General features: G+C 37.7%; 2 protein-coding genes across 3 annotated transcripts in view; one reads left to right on the top strand and one right to left on the bottom strand.

The window, feature by feature from the left end:
* LOC124426681 (gastrula zinc finger protein XlCGF46.1-like) overlaps nt 1-25177 on the top strand; it is a 47980-nt gene that overhangs the window by 5924 nt on the left and 16879 nt on the right. The window lies entirely within an intron of this gene.
* Nucleotides 5482-6975, bottom strand: LOC124426683 (mitochondrial pyruvate carrier 1-like). The gene is made up of 3 exons (XM_046968686.1): nt 6568-6975; nt 6115-6215; nt 5482-5923 (listed from the first exon to the last, which is right to left on the bottom strand). Exons 1-3 carry the CDS (start codon nt 6624-6626, stop codon nt 5760-5762), a joined length of 324 nt encoding a protein of 107 aa, XP_046824642.1. The 5' UTR covers nt 6627-6975; the 3' UTR covers nt 5482-5759.

The following is a 25177-nucleotide window of genomic DNA, read 5'->3' as shown; positions in this document are numbered from 1 at the left end:
AATTTTTAGAAATTTATCCTATTTTCTCGTTCGTTTACGCGGCGCATGTTTCTCCGGAAGCCGGAGCAGAGACGACGGCGTCTCATACATCAGACACCTAATTCTTCCTTTCGCTCGAGTGTAACTCTTATATCTTATCCATTTAGAAGTTCCATTTTGCTGCTTTCAGTCGGCCGACTGGGCTGTCGCTATTAAAACCGACGAGCCATATCGTCGTGTCATTGATAGCCTTTACTACTCTTCTCTCTCTCTCTCTCTCTCTCTTTCTTTACGTTTGAAGCTAACGAGCGAAAAGGATTTCGATGAACGTCGATAAAGCCGAAGGCAACGTCAAGGAAATCGTTTTCTTGCGTTCCAAATAAAGCATTTTCTATCGTTTTCAATACGTTAAAGTTCTAAGATCGATTTTACGAAATCGATATCGATGGGATCGATATTCTAATAAAAAAGAATGTCAAAGTTGGTCGGCTGTTCGATTTATGGGATATAATAAGTAGAATCGTAATAGAAAGAATAGCTTTTAGTCGAATGACGGCTCCGTCGAATCAGGCATGAAGAGGCACATGGATATATAAGACGAAATTGGATATTGCTGTTAAATATTTGAAAAACCTTCGATCCGCAGGATTTCGTTGATATCCTATGGGAATACTCGGCTTGATTTTCCTGCAATTTTTCCCATTGACCCTTTTTGATTTTGAGAGGGCAATTAGTGAAAAAGCTTCTTTTTTGTTTTCTTCTTTTCTAATTTCACTATTTGTCATACGAAAGATGAAACAACTATGTAACCCTCACCTTTCATACTTGCCGTTTACGATAGGAAGGATAAAGCGTATGGCACGATCGTGCCAGAGAAATTACGTGCGCACCTCGTTTGTGTAACATGGCTGCATATAAATAATCGATAAAACCTTTAATGGCCGGAGGCGATACCGAAACGTTCGCTCCTCTTTCGACCTCTTGCTCTCCTAGTACTATATTTAATGTTATAACGTTGCTGATAATTTAATAAAATATATTATCCGAGATAGATTGCAAAACATATATATATATATATATATATATATATATATATATATATATATACAGATATACACATCCACCCACACACACACACACACACACACACACACACATATATATATATATATCTTTTCATTATAGTACAGATATTCATTTTTATATCGAAAATAAGTTTTATTTCAAATAATTCAATTCGATAATTCTATATAAAAAAAATCGAAAATTCATGACTGAGGTTTCCATGTTCGCGATACAGAAAACGAAATATGTCGTGTATGTACATATGTATGTATGTATATAATATATATATATATATATATATATATATATATATATATATACAGATATATATAATATTTACTTTCATTATAATACATATATTTATTTTTACAACGAAAATAAGTTTTATTTCAAACAATTCGATAATTCTATATAAGAAAATCGAAAATTCATGACTAGGACTTCCATGTTCGCGACGCGAAGAACGAATATAGGCATTGGTCGAAGAAAATTTAAAATTGAACATCCTGCAGAATGTAAGGACCAACGTTCTTACGACGGTCTCCATTTTGACTCTGATCAGGAGAATGTGTTTTTTCCGCGCCCTCGAATACGTCACATGAATAAAAAATATCCTTCAAAGTTGCCAACCCCAATCTCCAAACGGACGAGACCCACCCCTTATCTCGAGCAATCGTGGAAAGGTAGTTTCAAGTTCTAAGGACTTGGGAAATCGAAAAGGTCTGTCTCGAAGGTTTACATGAAGGTTTAGACCATTTTCAAAATGTTATAAGAAAATAAAAAAAAATTTAAATTAAAATACGATTCAAAGAGGAATCGATTCGATTCGACGTTCCCAGATCAAAAAGTTGAAAATGTCGATTCCGGCTAACAGCATCGATAGCTTCTTCTCGTGGAAGCTAACCCTAATATATTGGATCGAGTTTACGGAGGGATGGAGTCACGTTGTGCCAAAAGAGAGAGAGAAAGAGGGAGGGAGAGAGAGAGGGAGAGAGAGAAAGAGAGAGAGAGAGAGAGAGAGAAAGAGAGGGAGAGAGAGAAGGTGAATGGATGCTTCGCAGGAAGGGGCTTGCTCGAAGCGTTACGGGTCATAAACCATCGTCGCTCTCTGAAATCGGTCTTCTAGCTCGCGCTTGCGCTCGCTTACGAAACGCGCGCGTATTTTCCGCGGTGTCTTCTTCCGCTTTCTCACTCTCTGGGGTTCCAAGTCGTTTCGATGGCACTTGTTTACCACTTTCCGCCCACTTTTAAAGTAATAGAATCTCGAGTCCACAAAGTGAGTCATTCTAGTTATTACATAATTCGACATTTTCTTTTTCGAATTTCCAACCAACGAAGGAGTTTCTTGGTTTGATAAAAAGAAAAAAAAAACAAAAAAGAAAAAAGAAAAAAAGAAAAAGAGAGAAAATACGCAATGCCGGAAAGTATTTAAGGGGATGACACGCTAGATCGCAACCCTTATGATTTTTTAACGCGAGCCTTTTTTACGAGCTTATGGTGTACCACTCGCCTCGGGTACCATGTTATTTTAGAGGGCTAGCTCGAGAACTTTTTTTTTCTTATGAATCCACCAGGAATAACTATGTTTCCTATAGCGTTCATCTTTCAAGTATGTATCTTATCTTGTTATCCCGACGTTGTAATACTTTGCCTCCTGATCGAATTCTCTTGGAAAATGTGTTTTCTACACAGGATAGAATTTTCGCAAAATGTTTTATCTCGTTCGACCGAACCGTCGAATGGAAAAATAAACGGCTTGTCTTCCTGTTTGATTTCGACAACTAGAAATATTTTTTTCCTTTATACATTTTTACGAAAGATCGAAAGCTAATTTTTAGAGTACGACTTTTATCAAAATTACATTCGTCGGAAAGTTTCGGGAGTCGTGGCTATTCGTCAAGATCCTTTGTTTGGTCTCAACGAGTGAATGATTCATAAAACTGTAGGATAGGTTGTTTCGAAGGTTTCCATATAGAAAGAAGACGAAAAATGGGCGGCACTCCCATGGGATGATGGGCCATATTTTTCTAAAACGAAAAGAAATGATTTTTTCGTATAGTAACAGCTGTTACACCTTAAAATTCTTAAGTTTATTAACAAAAATTTTCACGGTTGACCAACATACGATAATAAGGTATAGGTACGAAATGGAAAACTCTTCTTGATAAATATCACATTTGCCCAATAAAACTTGTTCGCGAACGTGCTCGTAGTGCGAAAATACCAAAGATGAATCGTCATATTCTCGAATTCTAGGCCTCGTGTTTGGCCCATATTTCTACCATTTTCGTAAAGAAAAACCTAAAAAAATTTAGGCTTTTTGCTTTTTTTCACGGCATATAAGAAATTCGTTGAATTTTCCGATGTCCCAGGAAGCTCTCGAGACTGTCTCGGTCTAATGTATGTCTTGTATAGAGCGAGGGTTGCATTTGATTCATTTCACCCTTGGGGGTGTCCACCTCTTACGTCGGGGTAGATTCGCCACGCGTATCATCAAGGATTCTATATTTTCTTTTTTTCCGAATCGAACGCATTTTGCTCGTGGTAACGCGAATCCACCCTGGAAGACTTTACACGGTCGTTATAAGCTAACGCACTTCATTTAAAGATCATCTAGCGACGAAAAGCGACTCATGGAAAAAGGGAGGAGAGTTTATTTTTTCTTTTTTTTTTTTTATCTTTCCCTTACATTCTTGTCCTTCTCATTTTTTCACGGACTAACTTCATATAAGTATATATATATATACATACCTACATACATACATACATACATACATACATATACACACACACACACACATGTATATGTATCGAGTAAGCGAGGGAGAACTTTACAATCGGAGGGTTGCGTCTTTTTCACGCTCGACGTGACTCGCGGCTTCTCGCGTGGTTTTCGTTCGATTGAGTTATTCGCTTGACGAGTACGGGCGCCCTTGCTTTTTAAAAACGTTTTCCCTTCGATAGGGCCCGAAGTAAAAGAAAATAGACAATGTCTTAGTAAAGGAAAGACGATCCTCGTGACGAGAAAAGAATCGAATCGTTTATCGATTCGTCGATGGACGTATCAATAAGCAAAGGTGGATTACACTTTGTCAGTTTAACGCGAAAGAAAGACCGTCCCTTTTCGACGTGCCTATTCTTCGAGATGGAAGCAACCAAGGAACGAGAGATCGCGTTCAAGATCGTGGTCGATCGATGGATCCTTCCGTCGTTGGTTCGTCCTTTCAATTCCGGCCGATTTGGTTCGATCTCTGACGACGAGGAGTCGGCCTCGGTAACGGGGAAAGGAGAGTCCTGCCTTCGCTGGGCATGTGGCAAATTGCTGAACGTTCTTCGTTCTGGTGGGGACTCGAAGGAGTAGGAGTAAGAGTAGCAGGAGGAGGAGGTGGAGGAGGAGGAGAGGAAGAGGAGGAAAAGGAGGAAGAGGAGGAGGACGACGACGACGAGAGAGAGAAAGAGAGAGAAAGTTGCAGCGCGAAGATGTGGAAGGAAGAGGCGGCGGGTAATCTGTGATTCAAAGAGAGCGATCCATCTTGCAACATGCCAGGATTCAATCGTCGGCATTTGTTTGTGAAATCAGTCCCGAAGGAATCCTCCCTCTTTCAACGTTCTCGTCTCCTTCTTCGCCTTCCCCAGTCTCGATTCTCTCTATCCAATGATATCAGAATTTTCTTCAAAAATACCAAAATACCAAATAGGAGGGATGACGTGTCGCGTATATTATTCTAGCTGGACGAATGCAAAGAAGTACGAAAAGGCGAGAAACGGGAGAGGGAGTAACGCATGATCGAAGCCCAAGAAGGGCTAATAAGGGCATATATATTTATTCGGAAAGTCGGGGGTGGATTTTATGTTCTCTTCCCTTTTTTCTACCAAACGAGTGAGAAAGAGAGAGAGAGAGAGAGAGAGAGAGAGAGAAAGAGAGAGAGAGAGAGAGAGAGAGAGAGAGAGAGAGAGAAAGCCGTTGGCTTAGCATTTGGAAAAAGCAGGGATAGATTCGTGCGTCTGATCCGTGCCAGATCCCATAAAATGACCCCGAGCACGATCCATACGATCGAGTAGCCCTTCTCGAGGCGGCAGTATCGCACGAGAGGCCACCCTAGCAAAATTATTGCTCTCCTTACATATTCCTACGTAGCGTAGCGGAATTGGGGCCACCGGCGAATAAACTCGTGCCCTTTTCGATTCGATTGGAAAAAGGAGAAACCGAATGAGCAGGGTGTACGAGCTACGAAAAAAAGAAAACACGTTCGAACGTACTACAAGCTATCGCTCTCTCTTGCTCTCGCTCTCTTTTTCTTTCTCTTTCTTTCTCACTCTCTTTCTCCTCACATCTTCTTTTCTCTCTCTTTATATACTCTATGTCCTCTGTTCGACATACCGTTCAACCAGAGTGGATATTCTATTCTACGCTTTTCTTTCGTTTTTTCTTTTTTCTTTTTCCTTTTTCCTTTTTTCTTTTTTTTTTTTATTTATTTATTCTCTTTTTTCTCTTTTTTCTTTCTTCTTTTTACGAATCTATCTGTGAGTATTCATCTTTGTTGATACGTTTAGATTTTCTCTTTTATCATCTCACATCATTCTATGAATTTTTGTTTTTGTATAATTAATCGATGGCGTATAATAAGTACGCATATAATTAATCGATTGAACTAATTCAATTTTCATAACAGAAATACATATTGTATTTTCATCACTTTTTTACGATCACAATATCATTCTCCCTCCTCTGGCTTTGTACCATAGTGATAGTGAAGATATCGACAGCCTTGTGTTAATTGAGCCACTGCATTAACACCGTGGCATGCGAAAAGTAACATGTTCCTTGGTTGTACCCTTATAGCAAATCTCATGAACGTGAGCGAGTATAACGTCAGTGCTGAAAAATATAATATAAGAGAAAAATATTGCTGGAAAATGAAAGAGTAATTGTTCTTTTTCATTCTCTCATCGTTGTTACTTTCTCTCTTCGTCATTTTTAGAAACGCGATCGTTATCCGAACTTGTCCGATGCGATTATTACGAGAACCGAGAGAATTCTTCGAAATGAGAGCTAGGGTTCGAACTTACCCAAAGTCATCTTGCCGCTAATGATCCTCGGATGCTTTTGCGTGTCTGCTATAGCTGCTATAGGTATCATCCAGTTGAATACCGGTCCCCAGAAGTGTGTACTTAAAGAGTGGTTCGATAATAAAAATCGAGGAAACGATAAATGCAACGTGACTAAACTAGCACGAACTCGTTCGCATCTTTTTTACGAAATCTATAGGCAGTTTGATTTTTAGCACGAAAACACGCAAACTAAGAATATTGTTCTTTGTTGATGATCAACTATGCGATTTGATATAATGAAAACTTTCCACGGGAATGCATTTAATTCACGTTCAGGGCCACGTGAATTAAATCCTTCTTTAAATGACTACGCAAACAATATGATAAGTACATACATATAACGTATTATTTCAATCATTCTTGTATCATTTAAGGTTATAATAATTACAGTCTTGAAGGATATATAATTACCTCATAAAATAATCTTTATTTTCTTTGCTAAACAAAGATTTATATTTTTTGCTGGCCATGACGAAGAGGAATATAATAACTTGCCGTAATAACTTAAGTTTTATAAAATTATATGTGACTATTTGTAGTAAGATTGTTTGATAAGTTAGAATCGAAGAATCTCTCGTCTATGATTAATCTTAACGATTAGATATTTGATATTTCGTAAAAATAATCAAAATAATTCCTTTGTAAAAAGTAATGAAAACAGTTTAATACGCTTTTGAAATTAATGCATCGCGATAAATCGCACTGAAATGTTAAAAAGCATCGATGCGAAGTAAGGCGATACAGAACTTCGATATTATCAATTCAAGTAATCAATAATAATTTATCGAAATATATAAAAATTCATCGCGAACCTTATCTCTACGAATACCTTTATAAAAAGAAGAAAGAAAAAAGCAAGATAATAGCCTTGATTACGATAACACTTGCGCGATATTAAAGCGATAAGTATATGAAAGAAAAAAAACGTACTTCAAGAGTAAAACATTATAAATGAAAGGATGGTTCGAATGCTACTGCGTTATTGCCAGAAAACTGTTATCTCGAGTACGAGATCTTTTACTAAGATGTTTACTAAACTAATTCGACGAGAGATAACGTTGTTGCAATAAATATCTTTATCAAAGTTGTAGCCCTATTTTTGTGTATTCAAAAATCCGAGAGAGATAGAGAGAGAGAGAGAGAGAGATAGAGAGAGAGATAGAGAGAGAGATAGAGAGAGAGAGAGAAAGAGAGAGAGAGAGAGAGAGAGACAGAAAATAAATTTATTTTTCTATTATTTTTATGATTAACAAGAGTACATACCAATTTTATATTAATTAATACACTTTAATCGATAAATATTCAAATATAATCTTACATACCCTATCATAATTCAACTTCTGATATACTTTATGAATGACCTTTTCTAGGATCGTGACGGATTTGTAAATCATCTTTTTCACGCATAATTTATCGTTCGATTGATCACTCAGCTTTTATTTATTTTCTTTTTTTTTTTCTTTTTTTCTTTTTCTTTTTATTGACATGCGTTCGTTGGATTCACGCAAACTTCTTTCCCCTATTCCCTTATAATAAATGCACAGGTTATTATTTCGCGCGTATAATATTGATGGCGTTATGAATGTTGCATGGAGGGGTACGTGTCGTCCTGAGGATAGCTCGCAGGGGGTGGAAACCAGCTAGAATGTTGGAAGGAAGAAGAGATACCAGTACGAAAACGCATGCGCCAATGCAGGAATGGTATTATTGATCTGGAAAGAGGCGGTCTACGGAACCCTCCGAACTTCAACGACGTGTCCACCCGGTCCTAGCACCCCTGTACTATGATTTTTAGAGTACGATGGACGATTCAAATATTCGACGACTCTTCGCGCCTAACAAACCATCATTATTTTCTAAGATCATTTCTATAACGGTTTATGAGTATTGTACCGATTGAATTTAACATTTTTATACATAATGAATATACATTTTCTATACATTACTTTATATTGTATCATATTATTCAATTATCTATACTCTACATATATTTCTCTTTGAATTTCCTCACATAAATTAAATTTCTCTTTGAATTTCCTCATATAATAAATTATGTTAGAAATTGCATGCCAACGCAATAAAGGCAGCTTAAAGTTCAATGTAGTTATATTATCTTATCTTAGAATAGTTTTTTCCTTTTGCTTTTACACGAGCACCGAGAGCTACAAAGTACAAACTTTCGACAAAGCAGCAAGAGAAGAAGTTACTTTAACGCCTTAAGTGGCCGCACCTGCGTCTTCTATATCCCCTGCATATGCACATTCACGCATGTACCATCAGCACGAGGATTTCTCTCCCACCAGAAGAAAAACTTTATTCAGAGCTATCCTTAACCATCATACCACCTACTCAACGGTATTGTCATTACTTTGTTTTTTTCCCGTAGTATGAATGCTGCTATTTTTTCTTATTTGCCGTACGTATTTTATACGAGTTAAGAATAAGTTCTGTTTTTGATTATTTTTGTGTGAAAATATTAATTTTCTAACAGAAGATTATTCATTTTTTATTATCTTTTCTTTTTTCATGATCATGCCTTAATTTCTTAATAGAAAATTATTGATGCTTTTTCTTGACAAATATCAAAAAGTTATTTTTCTTTTTTCTTCATGATCACTAATCTGGTGATTTATATATACATCATCTCTTCCTTCTTTTCTTTTTCTTTATTTTCATCGATATTAGAAAATCCCCAAATGGGTGTGCGTCAATTCGAATAAAAAATCAAATGATCCGTATATGAACTCACCTCAAATCTTAGAAATTTGTCCTTTTCTCTCCTTTCTTTCTCGTTAGATATTAAAATCGAATGAAGTATATATATAATGCGCACGATAAAATTGTGAGATCTCAAGAATTCGTAAGATAGCTTGTGATATTCTCTTTGGCGCCGGTGATTTTATTTGTTTTCTTTTATCTCGTCACCAAGATAATGTAAATCGGGCTCATTGTGCGGCATCCTTTCTCTCGTTATTTATGCACTCGCCTTCGGAGTAATTGTTCCATCGAAGGGACGTCCTTCACTGAAGAAAGAGTTTCCCTTGATGTGTACCGCCAACTAACGCAGTGCCCTCACTGAATCCCTTTCCATCGCCATGTTCATTTTTTTTTCTTTTTTTTCTCCCCTTTTTCTTTTTTCCTTCCTTTCTCCCTTTCTTTCTTTTTCCATGCCAAGAATTCTAATTACAATTTCGGATTAACGATCGATATCTTCTCGTTCATAGATTCTACGAATTATTGCAAGTATAAAATAAACGAATATTTTTCTTTTTCTTTTTTTTTTTCTTTTTTTTTTTTTATTAAGAGCAGTGAGAGTACCGTTAGCATAGTTAATTGACTAGATGTATCATTGAACGAGATTGGAATCAGATTTCCATTTACACGCACTTATCGGTATTCTACGCGTTTATGCAGGCGTTCTTAATTACTCCCGTACTTAGCAGCGAAACGGACTTAATGAGCGAACGTAATGTGTGGGTAATTGCTAATCGAATTTCGACTCGAAGAACGGGGGAGGGAGAAAGAGAGAGAGACAGAGGGAGAAAGAGAGAGAGACAGAGAGAGAGAGAGAGAGAGAGAGAGAGAAAGAGAGAGAGAGAAAGAGAGAGAGGAAGAGAGAGAAAGAGAGAGAAAGAGAGAGAAAGAGAGAGAGAGAGAGAGAGAGAGAACCGGAACCGTCCTCTTTGTTTGCCTTACTGCCATGTAACTTTCGTACTGTATTCTGGTAATGCTTTTAATTACCCGAAGCCGAGTCGAACGTACGACAGTTCAAGGATGTTGTTTTCTGTCAATTTGATTTACAACTTCCAAATTATTTAATAAAAAAAATACAAATAAAAAAGAAAGATAAAAATAAAAAAAAAATTAATAAATAAAAATAAATAGAAAAAAAAGAAAAGGAAAGACAAAAAGAATTCGACTATCAGCTAACTCGTACATCATACATCAATGTCACTTAAAGTCAGACTAATTTCTCTTAACGATTTCTCTCACTAAAAGATATTAACTCCATACGGATGAAATTTCTGTCGAGAATTAAATGTTCTTATTTATTTTGTTTTATTTTATTTTATTATATTTTTTCTTTATTTTTCTAATGACGTTCTTTCCCCGTTATCACAATACTCCAGCGTTGCGTTGCGTTAAATATGTCGAGGCAGAAGCGTGGGCGTATCGACAAACGAAGTGCCACGTGCAATCTCCGAAAAGCGCAATATAGGGAAGAGAGTTATGAGGGCTACCCGTGAATGCGAGCCATTATTCCGCACCATAAAGCGATTTCCACGCTTGCGCACAGAATTATGTTTTTACTATTTAGCATTACCCAGGATATCTAACGGCCGCCAGAATTCTTCTTTTGCTTCGATCGATAGAGAATGAAAGAGGAAGATTTCGATGGTTGATGTTAAGAAAATTCTATAAAATATATATATATATATATATATATATATATATATATATATATATATAAATTAATACATAAATACAAATATTAAATGTTATAATAAATCATACAATATTTAAATATGATATTAAAATATATCAAATCGTAAAATTGATATACACATTATCGTTATTGTTTGTTTGTAATATTTATAAACTCTCGAAACCTTTCTCCTGCGGGCTGCATTTTCTTCTTTTTCTTTTCTCTCCATCGTCCTAACTTTCTCGAATGTAATCACAATATGTATGAGAAGGCAGAAGACAGAAATCCGTCGAGATACGAAGCTCACCTAGCACTCAGTTCTCTCATTGGAATTGCAACCAGTCCCGATTTCAGGGCGAACTACATACATTATTCCACGCCCACCGACGGTATAATTTTACGCAAAAGCTTAACTTGTGTGAGATTTTTCTTTCTATTTACACCCTCGCAACTACGTAAGGCTATAGAAGAGCAACGATAATTTTATAAAGTCATAATGATTCGCTTGAAAAAAATGATATTTATAATGGTAGAAAAAAAGAAAACTGTGTAAATTTGAAATCTTCTCTTTCTCTCTCTCTCTCTCTTCGCATAAATATGGAGCGCGGACAAAAGCTTCGGGATAAATCTGTCTAGGCAGGACGAATAATATCCGTCGTATTTTCCTTAGCTTCGCTGAATTATTATACGATTCATGTTTCGAATTGACTTACAAAATATAAAAGCGGAAGGAGAGGAATGTTATTGTACAGTGGCGGGGATCAGCATGGGTACGAAGCAAAGGAAATACAGGAATGGGCTCCGTTATACCTTCGAGGTAAAAGCATATATTTTTATAAGTATAGGTTCGATTACTTTTGTAAAAATTATTGATTCAAATTTAGACATTTATTACGCAATGCGTCGAGGTATAGATGAGCCAAAGATAAATGTCCTGTTGTTACTCTTCGAACGTTTCAAAACATAGATCATTTAGGAATTCAATATCTTGAGATTGAAGAAGTACTATATTATCGCTCGAAAAAGCCAAGTAATTTGATTCCGGTATATATTCTGCGCTCGAAGCAATTTGTTCGGTAAGATGAGATACAAGGGGGTCGTTTTTTTTTCACAATTAAATACATCAAAATACTTTCTACTGAAACCAGTAGAAAAATTTAGATAATTCAGAAAGAATTAGAGAATATTGCTAGAGGATACTAATAATCGACCTTGAACATATCTTCCGGCAAGTTGAATGGGGAAAGGTGACAACGAGTAGTAAGTAAAAGAGAAAAGAAAGAAAGAAAGAAAGGAAGGAAGGAAAGAAAGAAAGAAGATAGAAGGAAGTAGGTCCTCAGTTTCATACGGTCGAGCGATCAGAAGGAATACCTATGTGTTAGGTAACACACGCGGAGAGATTCGTCGATCCTCCTGTCCGGCTGATCGGCTTGCCGACTTTCGAGAAGACAGAGAGAGAAAAAGAGAGAAAAAGAGAGAGAGAGTGAGAGAGAGAGATAGAGAGAGAAAGAGAGGCAAAGCTGGAACCAATAAAAATGCCCGACATTCTCCGTTTCTAACGGCTCACGGGAGGCTCACGGAAGGCTCACAGAGCTCAGCACGCGTCCTTTTTCCCTCTTGCACCTCTACATCCTTCTTCTTTTCCTTCTTTTACTTCTCCTCCGTTCTCTTTCCTTTTCGATCCTGCGCTACTTCTCCTACCTTGTCTCTTCTCGAAGCCCATCAAAGACTAACCAAATATTTGGCGAAGTCTTCGGTGACCCTTCGAAAGGAGAAAACGGAATGGAAGGAGTACGTGGAACGAAAGGGGAGGGGAGGTAGCGAGTCCATCGCTTTAAACGTTACTGTTTGACCTTCCGAGAACACGAGGGTCGAATGGAAACTCTCTTTTGTATCAAGTTTGGATTGCGTCGCGATGAGATCGAGTTAGGAAATGACTCTTTCCTTCTCTTTCCCTATATATCCTTCTCTCTCTCTCTTTCTCTTTTTCTCTCTCTTCTTCTTTTTTTCTCTCCCTCTCTCTCTCTCTCTCTCTCTCTCTCTCTCTCGCTTTTTTCTGCGTCCTTCTTCGAAAATTGTTTAATTCTTTAAATTGACCTTTCTAGAGGATCAAAGTCCTCCTCTTTCTTTTTTCTAAGGGGAGATATAGAAAGAGAGATAGCGAACGAGACGACAAGATAAGGATGCTTTACGGATGACAACAACAACAACAACAAGAAAAAAGCAGAGTTTTTCTTTACGTCAGATGTACCACGTCGAAGCGATAAGTCATTTTGTAAAACTAGGAAGAGAGATAGAAAGAGAAAGAGAAAGAGAAAGAGAAAGAGAGAGAGAGAGAGAGAGAGAGAGAGAGAGAGAATGATCGAGAGAGGATCAGAAAGACGTAAGAAGAGTCGATTCTTGTTCGAAGCTTTCTCTCTATTTCACTGCTTCTATTCTTCTCCATCGTCGCTTTTCTTCGGAATTCCACGAAGTACGGCCATTGATTGATTCCTCGTTAATTAAAGAAGATCCGTACGAAGTTATACACCTTCGAGCGAACGAGCGAAAAGAGTACCGGGAATCGATCGTCGAACAAGAAAGTCCAGTGATTGGGAAAAAGACGATCGAGATTGTTTCGAGGTAGAACGTGCCGATCGAGATCATCTGCCCTTTTCCTTCTTCTCTCCTCCCTATTCTCTTTCTCTTTTTCTCTTTCTCTCGTAGATCCTCTTTGCTTGGTCAGAAACGTTCTGCATAAGTCTCGCGGGGATGAATATTCATAGGAGGATCGAGAGCGAGATAAAGAAAGAGTCGATGAGGACGAGACAACGAGAATGACCGCTCTCGAGCTCGACTCTGGAATCCGTCGAGAAAAACTCTCGCGACTTTTGATTTCTTCTCGAAGAAGCGCCATCGGCATCCCGCGCATACGTCGCGAAGAATGCAAGAGAGATGGAGATAGAGATAGAGAAAGAGAAAGAGAGAGGGAAAGAGAAAGAGAGAGTGAGAGAAAGAGAGAGAGAGAGAGAGAGAGTTCTGGAAGGAGAGGACGTACAATTTTATTAGCAGAACTATAGCGAGAAACCATCATCGTGAAAAAATAAAAAATTTGTCGATCGAGCTTAGCTTGAATAAATAATACAAGAAGTATTATTGATATTTTTCTACGCAACCCCTCATTTACACGATTTATCAACGTACATATATTCGAGTTCACAACGAACTCGTTCTTCGAACGATCCCAATGATTACCATTTCTTGCAACATCGAGTCATCGAGAGCTCTATCGCTAATCCAACCACGTACTTGTTCGTCGATGTAATTAGGTATAGCGATTTGGCTTCATCGTTGAATTTAAATGTTAATCAATTTATTTATTAGCACGTAGAACGAACTTATGCTTCGGATTCTGTTGATCGTACGAGAAGAAATGCAAGGATTCAAGCGTATCTTCTTAATGAGCGAATCGGCCTGACCATGAATTCACTAAAAACTATATTTTATCGTGGCGATAATAATTCCACAGAGGATATGACGAAGGCGGGCTATGAGTTCACTTCAAAGGCGTGCTTAACATTTCATTGCCGAACGTGAATCGATACGAAATGAACATTATTTTTTTTGTTTCATTTTGTTTTTTTTTTTTTTGCTATTTTATTTTTCGTAATAAAAATAATTAAAGTTTCGAATTTTGTAAAATCTAATGTTTCCGTCTACTTGTCATTGAGAAAATGTAAAAAAAATACCAAATACCAATCCTTTTTTTTATTCACGTACATCGATAAAATGCTTCTTCTCGCGTTTTTGTAGCTTCGACTCGATTTGATTCGATTCGAGTAGCATTCAATTCGCTAACGAGCGACCGTGATTAGACGGGTACTGTTCGAGGGATGGATAACCCTCGCCATTCACCCTCTCATTACGCGCGTGCCCCGGTAATTTCACGGAACAGTCAGTCTAAATTAACCGAGCAGTTTATACGCCACGACGTTCAAGGCATATCTAGTGAGTTTGAAAAGAAGTCAACTCGAACCTACGAAACTTTTCTTCTTTTCTCTGTCTGCTCTTGAGGATTCAAGAAACGAGTCGTGCAAGGAACGAATTTTAATAAGTAATTACTTCGATTATTTGACTTCTCAATACATTTGTTTGTTTCGACAGAGAATTCTGAAAAAGGAATAGATCAAGATGAGAACAAGATGAGAGAACAGAAGAAGAAGAAGAAGAAGAAGAAGAAGAAGAAGAAGAAAAAGAAAAAGAAAAAGAAGAAGAAAAAAAGAAAGTGTTCGTTAGATTGCTTCTGATAGATAATAAAGAGAGCATTTCCTCCAAGGGATTGTAGCTCGATCGTAACGGCACTACTGACCTCCTCCGATAGATATTAAAAGTCATTTTTTCCGAAATAAGAAAATGTAATGTGTTCGAGGATTAAAACGAAAATTTCCATTTTTCCTTCCTCCGACGTTATCTTCTCTATGATAATATATTTGAGGATTTTTTGGCCGATCATGGACGCAACGCGTGACTTTTTATCCTCGCAAAGTATCGATAAGTTTAGGAAAAAAGCTCGACTAGAAGAGAAGGGTGGCTCGAAACGGTGCTAAAAGCAAAGCGGAGGGTTGGAAGATGTTAGAGGTTGAGGGTCGGAACGCTGGCGAACGCTGATAACGCGCTTGTTATGTCTCGAAAGTCTCGCTTTTGGGATTGGAGGAGGAGAAAGAGAGAAAGATAGAGAAGGAGAGAGGGAGAGAGAGAAGCTAAGAGGGGCAGTTTAATTAAAAGAAACCTTCCGTTTGACGAAGCGAGAAAGCTCGAATTCGCTTTATGTTCGAATTACAGGCGTCTTTTATGACGAGACTACCCCTAGCTTGTTCCTTCTATCCATCTGCGCTCGCTAGATAGGCCTAAGAACACTTGGCATTATTAAGTAATATGAACTTTTTTCTTCTTTCCTTTTCCTTTTTCCTCCCTTTTCTATCTTTTTTTCTTTTTCTTATCCTATCCTTTATGACCACACTTTTCCCGTAGAATTAACTTTTAAGATTGTGAACTAATTGTAGGATTTATAAAATATCTGATCTATTAAATAATTTTATTGTTTTGTATTTCACGATAACAAATTATATATGTACATATGTACATGTTAACTTGACGACCGCTTAAATAGAAGTGTACTAAACGATCTTTTCTTTATTGTAAGTACTTACAAAGAAATGTTTATAAATACTTAACTTAGCTCGTGACAAAGGACATGATTTAAAGTGTATACTTACATATATCGATAGGTCGTACGTTCATCTATTATATTCTAAGAAAAATTTTCTAACAAAATAAAATATAATATTAATTTATTATTCTCTCATGTCTTTCCAAAAAAAATAAAAAAAGAGAGAGAGGGAGAGAGAGAAATAAGACAGGCAGCATTTCTCTTGAAAAGAAAGAGGCTCGTGTAGACCCCGCAAATCATCCCTAAATCGAGAAAGTTTGCCGACGCGTAGCTTCTTCTACTGTTGTAGTTTCGTGCCTCGTGAATGCGTCTCCCTTCCGCGTCTACACGTGCTCTCACTCGTATACGTATTAACCTACATATACTTTCGCCAATGCTCGTCATGTGTTCTGAATAAACGACGCGAACTCTTGGGCCGTGGCACGATCAAACTGCGAGGAAAGATTGTGAAACTCGCGAGGGAAGTCTCGTGAACATAATTTTTCTATTGTTTGCGCTGACCAGTAACCATTACGAATTCCGGAAGAAACACTAGCTAGCGGATATCGTATGACGAAGTACATGTATGTATGTATTATATATATATATATATATATATATATATATATATATATATATATATATACGTACGTATGAGAAATTATTACCAAGAGGATTTATAGTTCTCGGTTAACACTAAATTATATTTCTTTTTTAGTTGATCTCTTAAATTCTTAGAGACTTATAGAACGTTTACAGGTACATTACAAAATGATCCCTTTCGCAGGCCATTAAACGAGCGGCTTTTAAAATGTTACTTGCGATAAAAATCACCCTAGCGTGACGTACGCCCTTGCTCGATTAGCATAAAGGGTTAGAATGGATTACCTCGTGCGTGCTACAACAACATGCTTTATGAGCCTTGACACGCGTGTAACAGGTAGACGAACAGGTGATTTTAACGTGTAACGTAATAATGGCTTACCTGAGAGATCCTACGAGTTTTCCTATATATATATATATATCCTATATATATATGTATATATATATATATTTATATATGTATGTATATATATATATATTTGTATATATAAATATATATATATATATATATATATATATATATATACGTGGGGTTAAAGAAAAACGAATGTGTAATTTCCATTTCGTATCTATGTACATATTTAAATCGATACCATCATCGCTAACTCGACTAAGTATGTTTCCGTTTATGCTTTGTAATCCACTACGAGCGACTGCATGTGATAACTGTTAAAGAAGAATCATCGATCACCATTCGTCTCTTACATATTTTCTACGAACACGAATTATTATTATATCTTTCGTCCACCGCATACAATTTTTCCCCCTGCGCTATTCCTCGACTTCCGACGATCGAATCACCGATTGCTAACAACTGCGTTCAATCGTTCGGAATAACGATGACCGCCTTGACTTCGGTAAAAGGAGTTACGTCTACGAGTCATTCGGTACTATTTTTATTTTCATATGTCGTGGGAAAGAAGAATTTATAGCGATTATTTTCTCATCCTTTTCTTTTTTTCTTTTTTTATTTTGTTTATTGTTATTTATGTTTTGATAATTTTCTCAAAAAACTCGTTTTATGTTATTAAAAAAAAGGGGAAGATCTTTTTATTTGCATAAGTTTTAGTTTAAAATGATAAATATTTTGACGTCATGCAAGTAAATAAGGAGAATTAAACGATTCCAGAAAGTATATACATATACATATCTATGTATATACATAGGGTTAACGTCGATCATACGATTTCATTCACGTAATCCATTCTTAAATAGCGTCTTCCCTTTTTTCCTTTATATTTTCTTTCTTTTTTTTTTCTTTTTACGAGAGATCCCAACGTTCATTCGCGCTAGTCGTTCGAGATAGGAGCCAGCTTTATTATAGATTGACCCCTGTACTAGAGCCATACTTTCTTTCGGTGAGTTAGCTCCATCCTTGTTCCCTTCATCCATCGAAAGTTGATCACCCCCCTTTGCTTTTCGTTGTACTCGCTCATCTCGACACCACACCCCTTGAATCATTTATCTCGATCGTTTGCATCGAACGAGAAACTCCACCATGAACAATCGAATTGTTTTCTCTCTCTCTCTCTCTCTCTCTTATCATTCAAAGCTTAGTTAATGATATTCCTTGAAAAGATTGTAAGAAAGAAAAAAAAAAGAGAAAAGAAATAAGCATTCTTGGTGTGACGTTAAGGTAGGAAAAGTAAGGTCGAAGGAGTAAGAAAATATATCCGAAGAAAGGCGAGGTAGGGTAGGGTCGAAGACGCGATCGTGGATAAGGAGGCGAAGAGGAGGGGAAACATCGACGGATCCGAAACCTCGCCATCTGCGAGACACGAGGTAGTTGGGTAGCCAACGGAGGAGGACTGAGAGATGGGAGGTAGAAAGGGAGAAAGACGACGGAGGGACGACGGAGGTGGTTTCCTTCCCCCGAACGAAACTGGTGGGGCTTTCGTGCGGCAATCAATGCCGTTGAATTAACGCCTGGCTGCCCGTTTGCGGGAGAAGTAAGATTAAAAGAAAGAAGAAACGATCGGCGACTAGCTCGTACCGAGCACGCTTCGACTCTTTTCTCTCTCTTTCTCTCTTTCTCTCTCTCTTTTTCTCTTTCTTTCTCTTTCTCTCATGATGCTAGTAGTAGAACCTTCGGAATGTCTATAACGCCGTTCGAGTTTTTCTTTTATTTTATCGCTTGCTTAACCTTCCGCTTTTGATCGACGCGAACAATATCGTCTTAATGCTCGAAAATACGTGTCTTCCGTAATCCGAAAGTCCAAATGAATGTTCAGAAAAATTGTTGAAAAACGTTAAGAAAAAGTTTTACAATTAAAACGATAGCTATGTATGATTTGATTTCATAACTTTAATCTTTGAGTACCGATAAATAAATAACAAAATCATCTCGGTTATCGGTTTGTTCTAAGTTTTATTGTTGTTCCTTTGAAAACTGTCAACTGTTTCGGTTTTATAAGTATTTATCGCGACACGATAGTGTTATGTGTGTTCCATCGAAGAACCGATCGTTCTTTGAAGGTATGTATCATGTAGAGAAACCTTTGGTTTTTACGTCGGACCTCGTGTAGCCGCAAAGTATTGGTTTATCGGCAGCTCCGATGGTAAAACCTCTCGTCGAAACCGCAATGTTTGTCTTGTAACGCGTTCTCCTTCGCGCGATAAATTCCGTCTTTTATCGGAGCCATTGTAATTTAAGAAAAAAATGTTTAAGTTCGCTCGAAAAAAAATAAGTCCTTCTTTATTTTTTTTCTCATTTAGAATCTCATTGTAAGCAAAAGCGTACATCGGTTAAGCGTCATATTGATAAAAAAGGTTTTTACGAAAATTAAAAGAAAAAGAAATAGCGTTGTAAAAAAAAAATAAGGCAACATTGACGGGTGAACTGGTAGCTGCGAAAGTTCGATTAGGAAGAGAGTAGAGATGAAATTGTAGCTATGTTCTCGTTTTGTTTCATGATATATCGCGTCGAACTTTATGGCTAACACTTTCCTCCTTACGGATCCACAGCCGTATCATTTTCGAGACACGCTAGAAGCTCGTCTCAATCAAAGTGGGACCGGCTACCACCTACGGTGTGATTGGTGATAGCAATGAATCATTTTTAAGTCCCCTTGCCTGCACCCTCTTGATAAGGAGACGCCTTTGCCCTCTCCCATCTTGTAAAAAAAATCATTCTCCCTTACCGATTCGAGGGAGGGATCTTGAATCGACTTTAAAGGATAGACATTGGCCAGCGGGTTGGGTTACACGTTTTGCATAAGAGACGCGCATGTGCGAGCCCTTTTATATACCTCTGACTATTTTTAGCCCTTCTCTTCTATCCTTTACAATTTTAGCCCTTCCCAATAGATATGTAAATGCAAAGGGCAGTACCATAATTTTACGCTGACCAATCGTGTTTGTTCGATAAACTCGCATCCTTTTTCACTTTTCATTAGGAATTCTTACGTAAAATAATCTATCCCCATAAAAAGATTTACAAATTCAGATCGAACTTAATTATTTCTATCGTTATAATTATTCTATACGACGTAACTTTTATCGACGTATTGCAAATATCAATTTATATTAACATTAGGAAAGCATGACGGATGGAGGAGTCTTTGACGAGGGCTGGGATGTTAAAACAATTTTCAACATGCTATTGGTCGACGCGCAACCCTACGTTTTACGTTCGGATCGCGCATGTGTACGGACAACCCTTTTTAAGGACTGCCTCCGCCCTTTCCATTTTGAAATTTAAAACGTCATTGTCGTCCTATCTAAAAGTACAATATTAAATATTTATTTAAATTATTTAAATAAATATTGATTTTAGATTCTTGCAAAGATAAATCTTAGTACGTTCGTAATATCAACGTAAATTTTTTGATACGACAATAGTTTCGCATGGACGAACCGTTAATTCCATGCTATTCCTGATTGCCTTTACCACTGTTGCTATAGTTACCGTGAGGGAAAGACGAGTAGTATGTGCAGGAGAGTATCGCGAGGATCGTACGGGGGAGTAAACTCTAAGGGTGGTTAATGAAGCCAAATCCGTTTACGATGAATGCTATGGTAGTGAAAAAGGAAGAAGAGATGGTTCGTTAGATGGTTTGCATCGACACGAAAATGGGATGTCTCTTTGTTGTAAAAACGTTTACTTGAAATTTTCTACTACATTACGGTGATGCTGAAACAACGTTATGATTTTAAAAGCCCCTATTCTCTCTCTCTCTCTCTCTCTCTCTCTCTCTTTCTCTCTCTCTCTCTCTCTCTCTCTCTCTCTCTTTCTTTCTTCTTAGAACGTTAAAAGTAGATCTTCGCGTTTACGTTGATCGTACGAAGAAATAGGCCAAGGAAAAGGTTCGCGTGCTTATACAAGGTGGTTCCTCGATTTCGAAGAACACCAGGGGTGCCGTTGATAAGCGAAATATCGCGTGCGTACGCACAAGAGGCTTCTTCTCATCGTCGAGGATTTGTTGCAATCGTGCTGCTGCATAAATAAAAGTTTTCGAGGGTAAGTATATGTGATCGGACAAACGTGCAACTCTCTAAAATATTAGTAAAATTTCATAATTTTTTTTCTCTCTTTTTTTTTTTAATGAATCAACTATTGATGTAAAAAGAAAATCTATCTTGATTGAAGCTCGCGTGAATCAAACGATAAAACTAAAATGCGATCAGATAAAAATCATGACAGCTTATTTTCCGGTAGTGTCCCATTAATAAACATGAATGGAATAGATTAACTCGGCTTCTTTTTTTTCCTTTTTTTCCTCGATTCCATCTTATTCGAGCCTCGCCGCTATCGAATTATTCTTTATTTCTCAGTTGCCGAGTAGGCGCTCATGATACGTCACAGCTGGCGAATATATGAAAATGCGCATACACAGATACAACTAAACATTAGCAACCACAGGTGGAATTACTAGTAATTTTTATACGGAACGTGCGCAGACGTAGGGTAAAACCTCTATTCTACTTTACTCTTCAGTTTTGCTAATTAGGAGGCACCGTCGGTAGTACTAATGAGTGGATGTAAACACGAGTTTGCACCGGTAATTACTACCTCCTTTATTACGCTTATCGTCAATTTCTTATCGATAATCGCGAAATCGTTTGACTTAGAAGAAAAGAAAATATCTTGCCAGTGATACTAAGTGCCGCCCATTTCTAACGATGCTTACCGGATTATTCTTATTACTCTTCCACAAAGAGCAGAAGGAAAATAACACTTTGGATATTTTTCTTTCAAAGCATTGCCGTATCGTTTTAGGAAAGAATCGCTTAGCTACCTACGACGAAAAAGTCCACAATTTCCGAGGAGACAAAGCGAGATTCGAGATAGAAAATCGGCAAGAAAAATAGCACGACCGCGAGAAGAAAGGCTACGCGGCAGCGGATAGAGTATAGAGAAGGAGAGATGTGAGAAAGAGAAAGTGCAAGATGGGAGAGCTCGCACGTGTACATTAATAGAACATGGTGCTTTTCTTCGCAGGAAACGTGGCAATCGTCTCTCTTTTCGGTTTTAGAAAAGTTACCGGCAAAGTAAGAGCACGGACAACCGCGTCGCATTCTTCCCACAATTCCAAGTAACTTTGCCGTCTTTCGTCGTAGTTCGTTTTTGGCACAAGGAAGATCTATCTTTTTCGTAAGCGTTGCTTCTTCTTCTTCGGTAAGACGTTACTCTTACGAATTTTCTTCAGAAGAAAATATCTTCAAAAAAAAAAGATAAGAAAAGTCTCTTGATATTTTTCTAATTATTAATCTGAATAATAAAAGATATATTATCCATTCAGATTTCTTAATAAAGACGACTTAAAAATAAAAGTAAAAATTTCAAGAATGAAGCAATACCTTCGATTTCACTCATGATGCTCCGTTGATTGCATTATCGCAAACACCACGTGAACGATAGTACGTTATCTCGATTGGCCTAAATTCAATCCTGTCTCGAATGTCGAAGTTACCGAAGACGACGCTTTTTAAATTCGTCGAAAGCATCGAGTTATCGAGAGAATAAGAGAAGAGAGATCAATCGATCATTCGTTCGTTCGTTCAAAGCAAATTCGAAAATTCGATAATGAAAGGAAAAGGACGCTCGTAATTCAGAGAGCACTGCAACGGAGAACGTTTTTAGGTTGCGTAGTAAGAAGCGAGAAGGAAAGGGGGTGTCTGGATGCTGCCGCATCGATCCGATACATCACGGGGGCATTTACATCCCCCTCTCACCCTCTCTCCTTACCCTTAGATAGCAGCGGACTCCCTCCCACACAATCTTTCTTTCTCTTTTCTTCTCTCTTCGTTTCCATCGAGGGTAGTTTCTCCCGGCACGAACGCTTATGCCGCCACTTTCCTCGAGGCGCTTGCGCGTTGATCGAACCTCCCTTCTCCTTTCTCCCCTGGAGAGCTCCGTGCTCCCAACGGCTTCGAGCTCGTCCCTCTCCTCCGAGATGCAACGGCCATTGTCTACGCGTCAAATCTCAACCCCTCCTCGCGAACGACCCTTCCTGCTTAACCGAGAACGAGCCTGATAACGCCTGAGAATGAGTCCTCTTCTTTCTTTACACGATTTTTCTTTCGTTTTTTCTTTTTCTTTTTGAAAATAAAAAGATAAAAGAGGAAAGAAAAGTATTTTTTGCAAGATTAAAGACGAGTGCTAAGTGACGACACGCTCGGCATCCGTGAAATTGCGACATGGAATCGCTATAAATATTGAAATAATTAATGTTGATACGCATCAGATATCGCACGCAATGCTCTACGTTACGCATAAACTTTTCGCGTCTGCATTAAATTCCGACTTAAATTTGTTCCTATATTTATAGCATCATTGATCGTTCATGCCTGCGATAAAAGAGCAATTTTATTTTATTGACGTATAATAATCATACGCGTAAAAATTAAATAAGTCTTATTTTTGTCTGAAACTATTTCATTGTTTCTTTTTGCATCATTCGACCTATTATCAGTGTTATGGTAATTATATTATAATTTTATATTTCTATAATATACTATTTTGAAAATAATTGACATTTTTTTATGAATAATTATACAGACCAATCGAATGTTATTGATTTCTTAATTGAGATTTCAATGGATTTTTTCTTTTAAACTTCGTTTTCTTTCCCCACATCGAGATAATACCGTTAACGTGTCGGTAAGAACGAGAAACCGTCTTCACCTTGTATCGGCTATATGCACGGTGTAAGTATACGGAAGAAAAGATTCGGAACAACCTTTCCATTGTAATAAAGATATGCATCTTCTCGATTTAAGTGCGGTATTATACAGACGCTCGTAAACTATGGAATGGTATGCCTATGCGAGTGCATTGTATTTTACTTCTACCTACCTACATATGTATGTAGTATATATTACAATTCGCGAATGCATCCCATTGAACTCGAATACATCATGCCGATCGTTCTATAATTTATCTATCTTTCCGATTTAATTGCGAGCGCTCTATTTACGATTACCAACTATGTTGTTAAAACGAATTAGTTAGTAAGATATTTTTTTTTCTTTCTGTCTCTCTATCTCTCTTTCTCTCTCTCTCTCTCTCTCTCTCTTTCTCTCTCTTTCTCTCTTTTTCTCTCTTTATTTTTCTTTTTTTTTGGCAAAGACAGGTTAGTATTCCAGTGGCAGTGATTGGACGACGATCAAGACCACGCCCAGGACGATTCCTTAACCGCGTCCGCATCGAGAAGGCCGAAAAGAAACGACCTGATACTCGAAGACTCGGAAAATGACGGAGAGGAGAATCGGGGTAGTTCTTTGTCTCGAGGGCTCGGATTCTACAGATAGAGGCTAATTCCCAGCTTCTACCCCTCGAGGAATGTCGAATCCTGCCACTACCGTCTCTCTCTCTCTCTTTTTCTTTCCTTCTTTCCTTCTTTCCGTCTTTCCTTCTTTCCGTCTTTCCTTCTTTCTTTCTTTCTATCTTTCTTTCTTTCTTTTTTCTTTTTCCTTCGTCTTCACTGGGTACTTTGATGTCCCTAATTTGATTGAAGGAATCTAGCGTACGGCTTCTAACCCCGTCCTTATCGATTGCCGTTTTGTTCACCGTTACTGCGCACCTTACGAGTCGAGTGTCCTCCATCGAAGACTAGAAGTCCTCGAAAGATTTTAACCTTTGAAAGGAAGAGAAAAGTTTCCAAATTTTTAGATTTTTTTTTTTTATCTCCTTTACTTCGTGCGAAGACATCCTGTATGTGTAGAGCGAGCGCGCGCGTCCTGCCCTAGCTTATGCGAGAACGAACGTCGATATCCAATCCGGTGGAACTTTAATTTCCTTCTTTTTTGCTTTGAGAAGATAGAACGAAAAGGGTAGGAGGGAGTGAGGTAGAGCAAGAGAGGGAACATTATCGGGAAAGTCGATAAAAGGAGTCCGCGAATTTTCTGCAAAACCGGAGAGATTCTGAGCAGTCGACGGCGTATCTTATCGTAAAGGAGACGTCCATGACAGAATCCCGGCGCTGTCGTACCTACAGCTACCTACTAGATACCTGTATTCTGTATCCTCGTCGTTCACGTATCTGGATAGACCGCATCATATTCTTCTATTTCTCTTCCTTTTTACTCTTCTTTACTCCGCAAAACTCGTCTCCATCGCACCGGTCTGTCGTATCGATGTATCTCTTATACCAGAAACCACGTACACCTACATATCTATATTAGGTACATCCCGCGAAATATCGGATGGCCGTCGTATTCTTTCATTTTCTTCATTTTCCTTTTCTTCCAGTTTCTCTTCTCTACTTTGCCATCTCGAGAGAGAAAAAGTATCCACATTACATTATGGATCTATCAATGATAAGTTCCTTGGTTTTTTTCATTTTCTTGAAAGAAAAATTTAT

Source organism: Vespa crabro, chromosome 9 (genome assembly GCF_910589235.1).
Source record: "Vespa crabro chromosome 9, iyVesCrab1.2, whole genome shotgun sequence".
Taxonomy (NCBI): domain Eukaryota; kingdom Metazoa; phylum Arthropoda; class Insecta; order Hymenoptera; family Vespidae; genus Vespa; species Vespa crabro.
This window is presented reverse-complemented; position numbering and strand designations above follow the sequence as displayed.

What these genes read in the sequence shown, in the direction of transcription:
- LOC124426683 (XM_046968686.1), bottom strand. Translation starts at nt 6,626, where the DNA reads ATGGCCAGCAAAAAATATAAATCTTTGTTTAGCAAAGAAAATAAAGAT. An exon ending in AATAAAGATTATTTTATGAG is followed by an intron (nt 6,216 to 6,567) that starts GTAATTATATAT and finishes CCACTCTTTAAG; the next exon opens with TACACACTTCTGGGGACCGG. An exon ending in TAGCGGCAAGATGACTTTGG is followed by an intron (nt 5,924 to 6,114) that starts GTAAGTTCGAAC and finishes TATATTTTTCAG; the next exon opens with CACTGACGTTATACTCGCTC.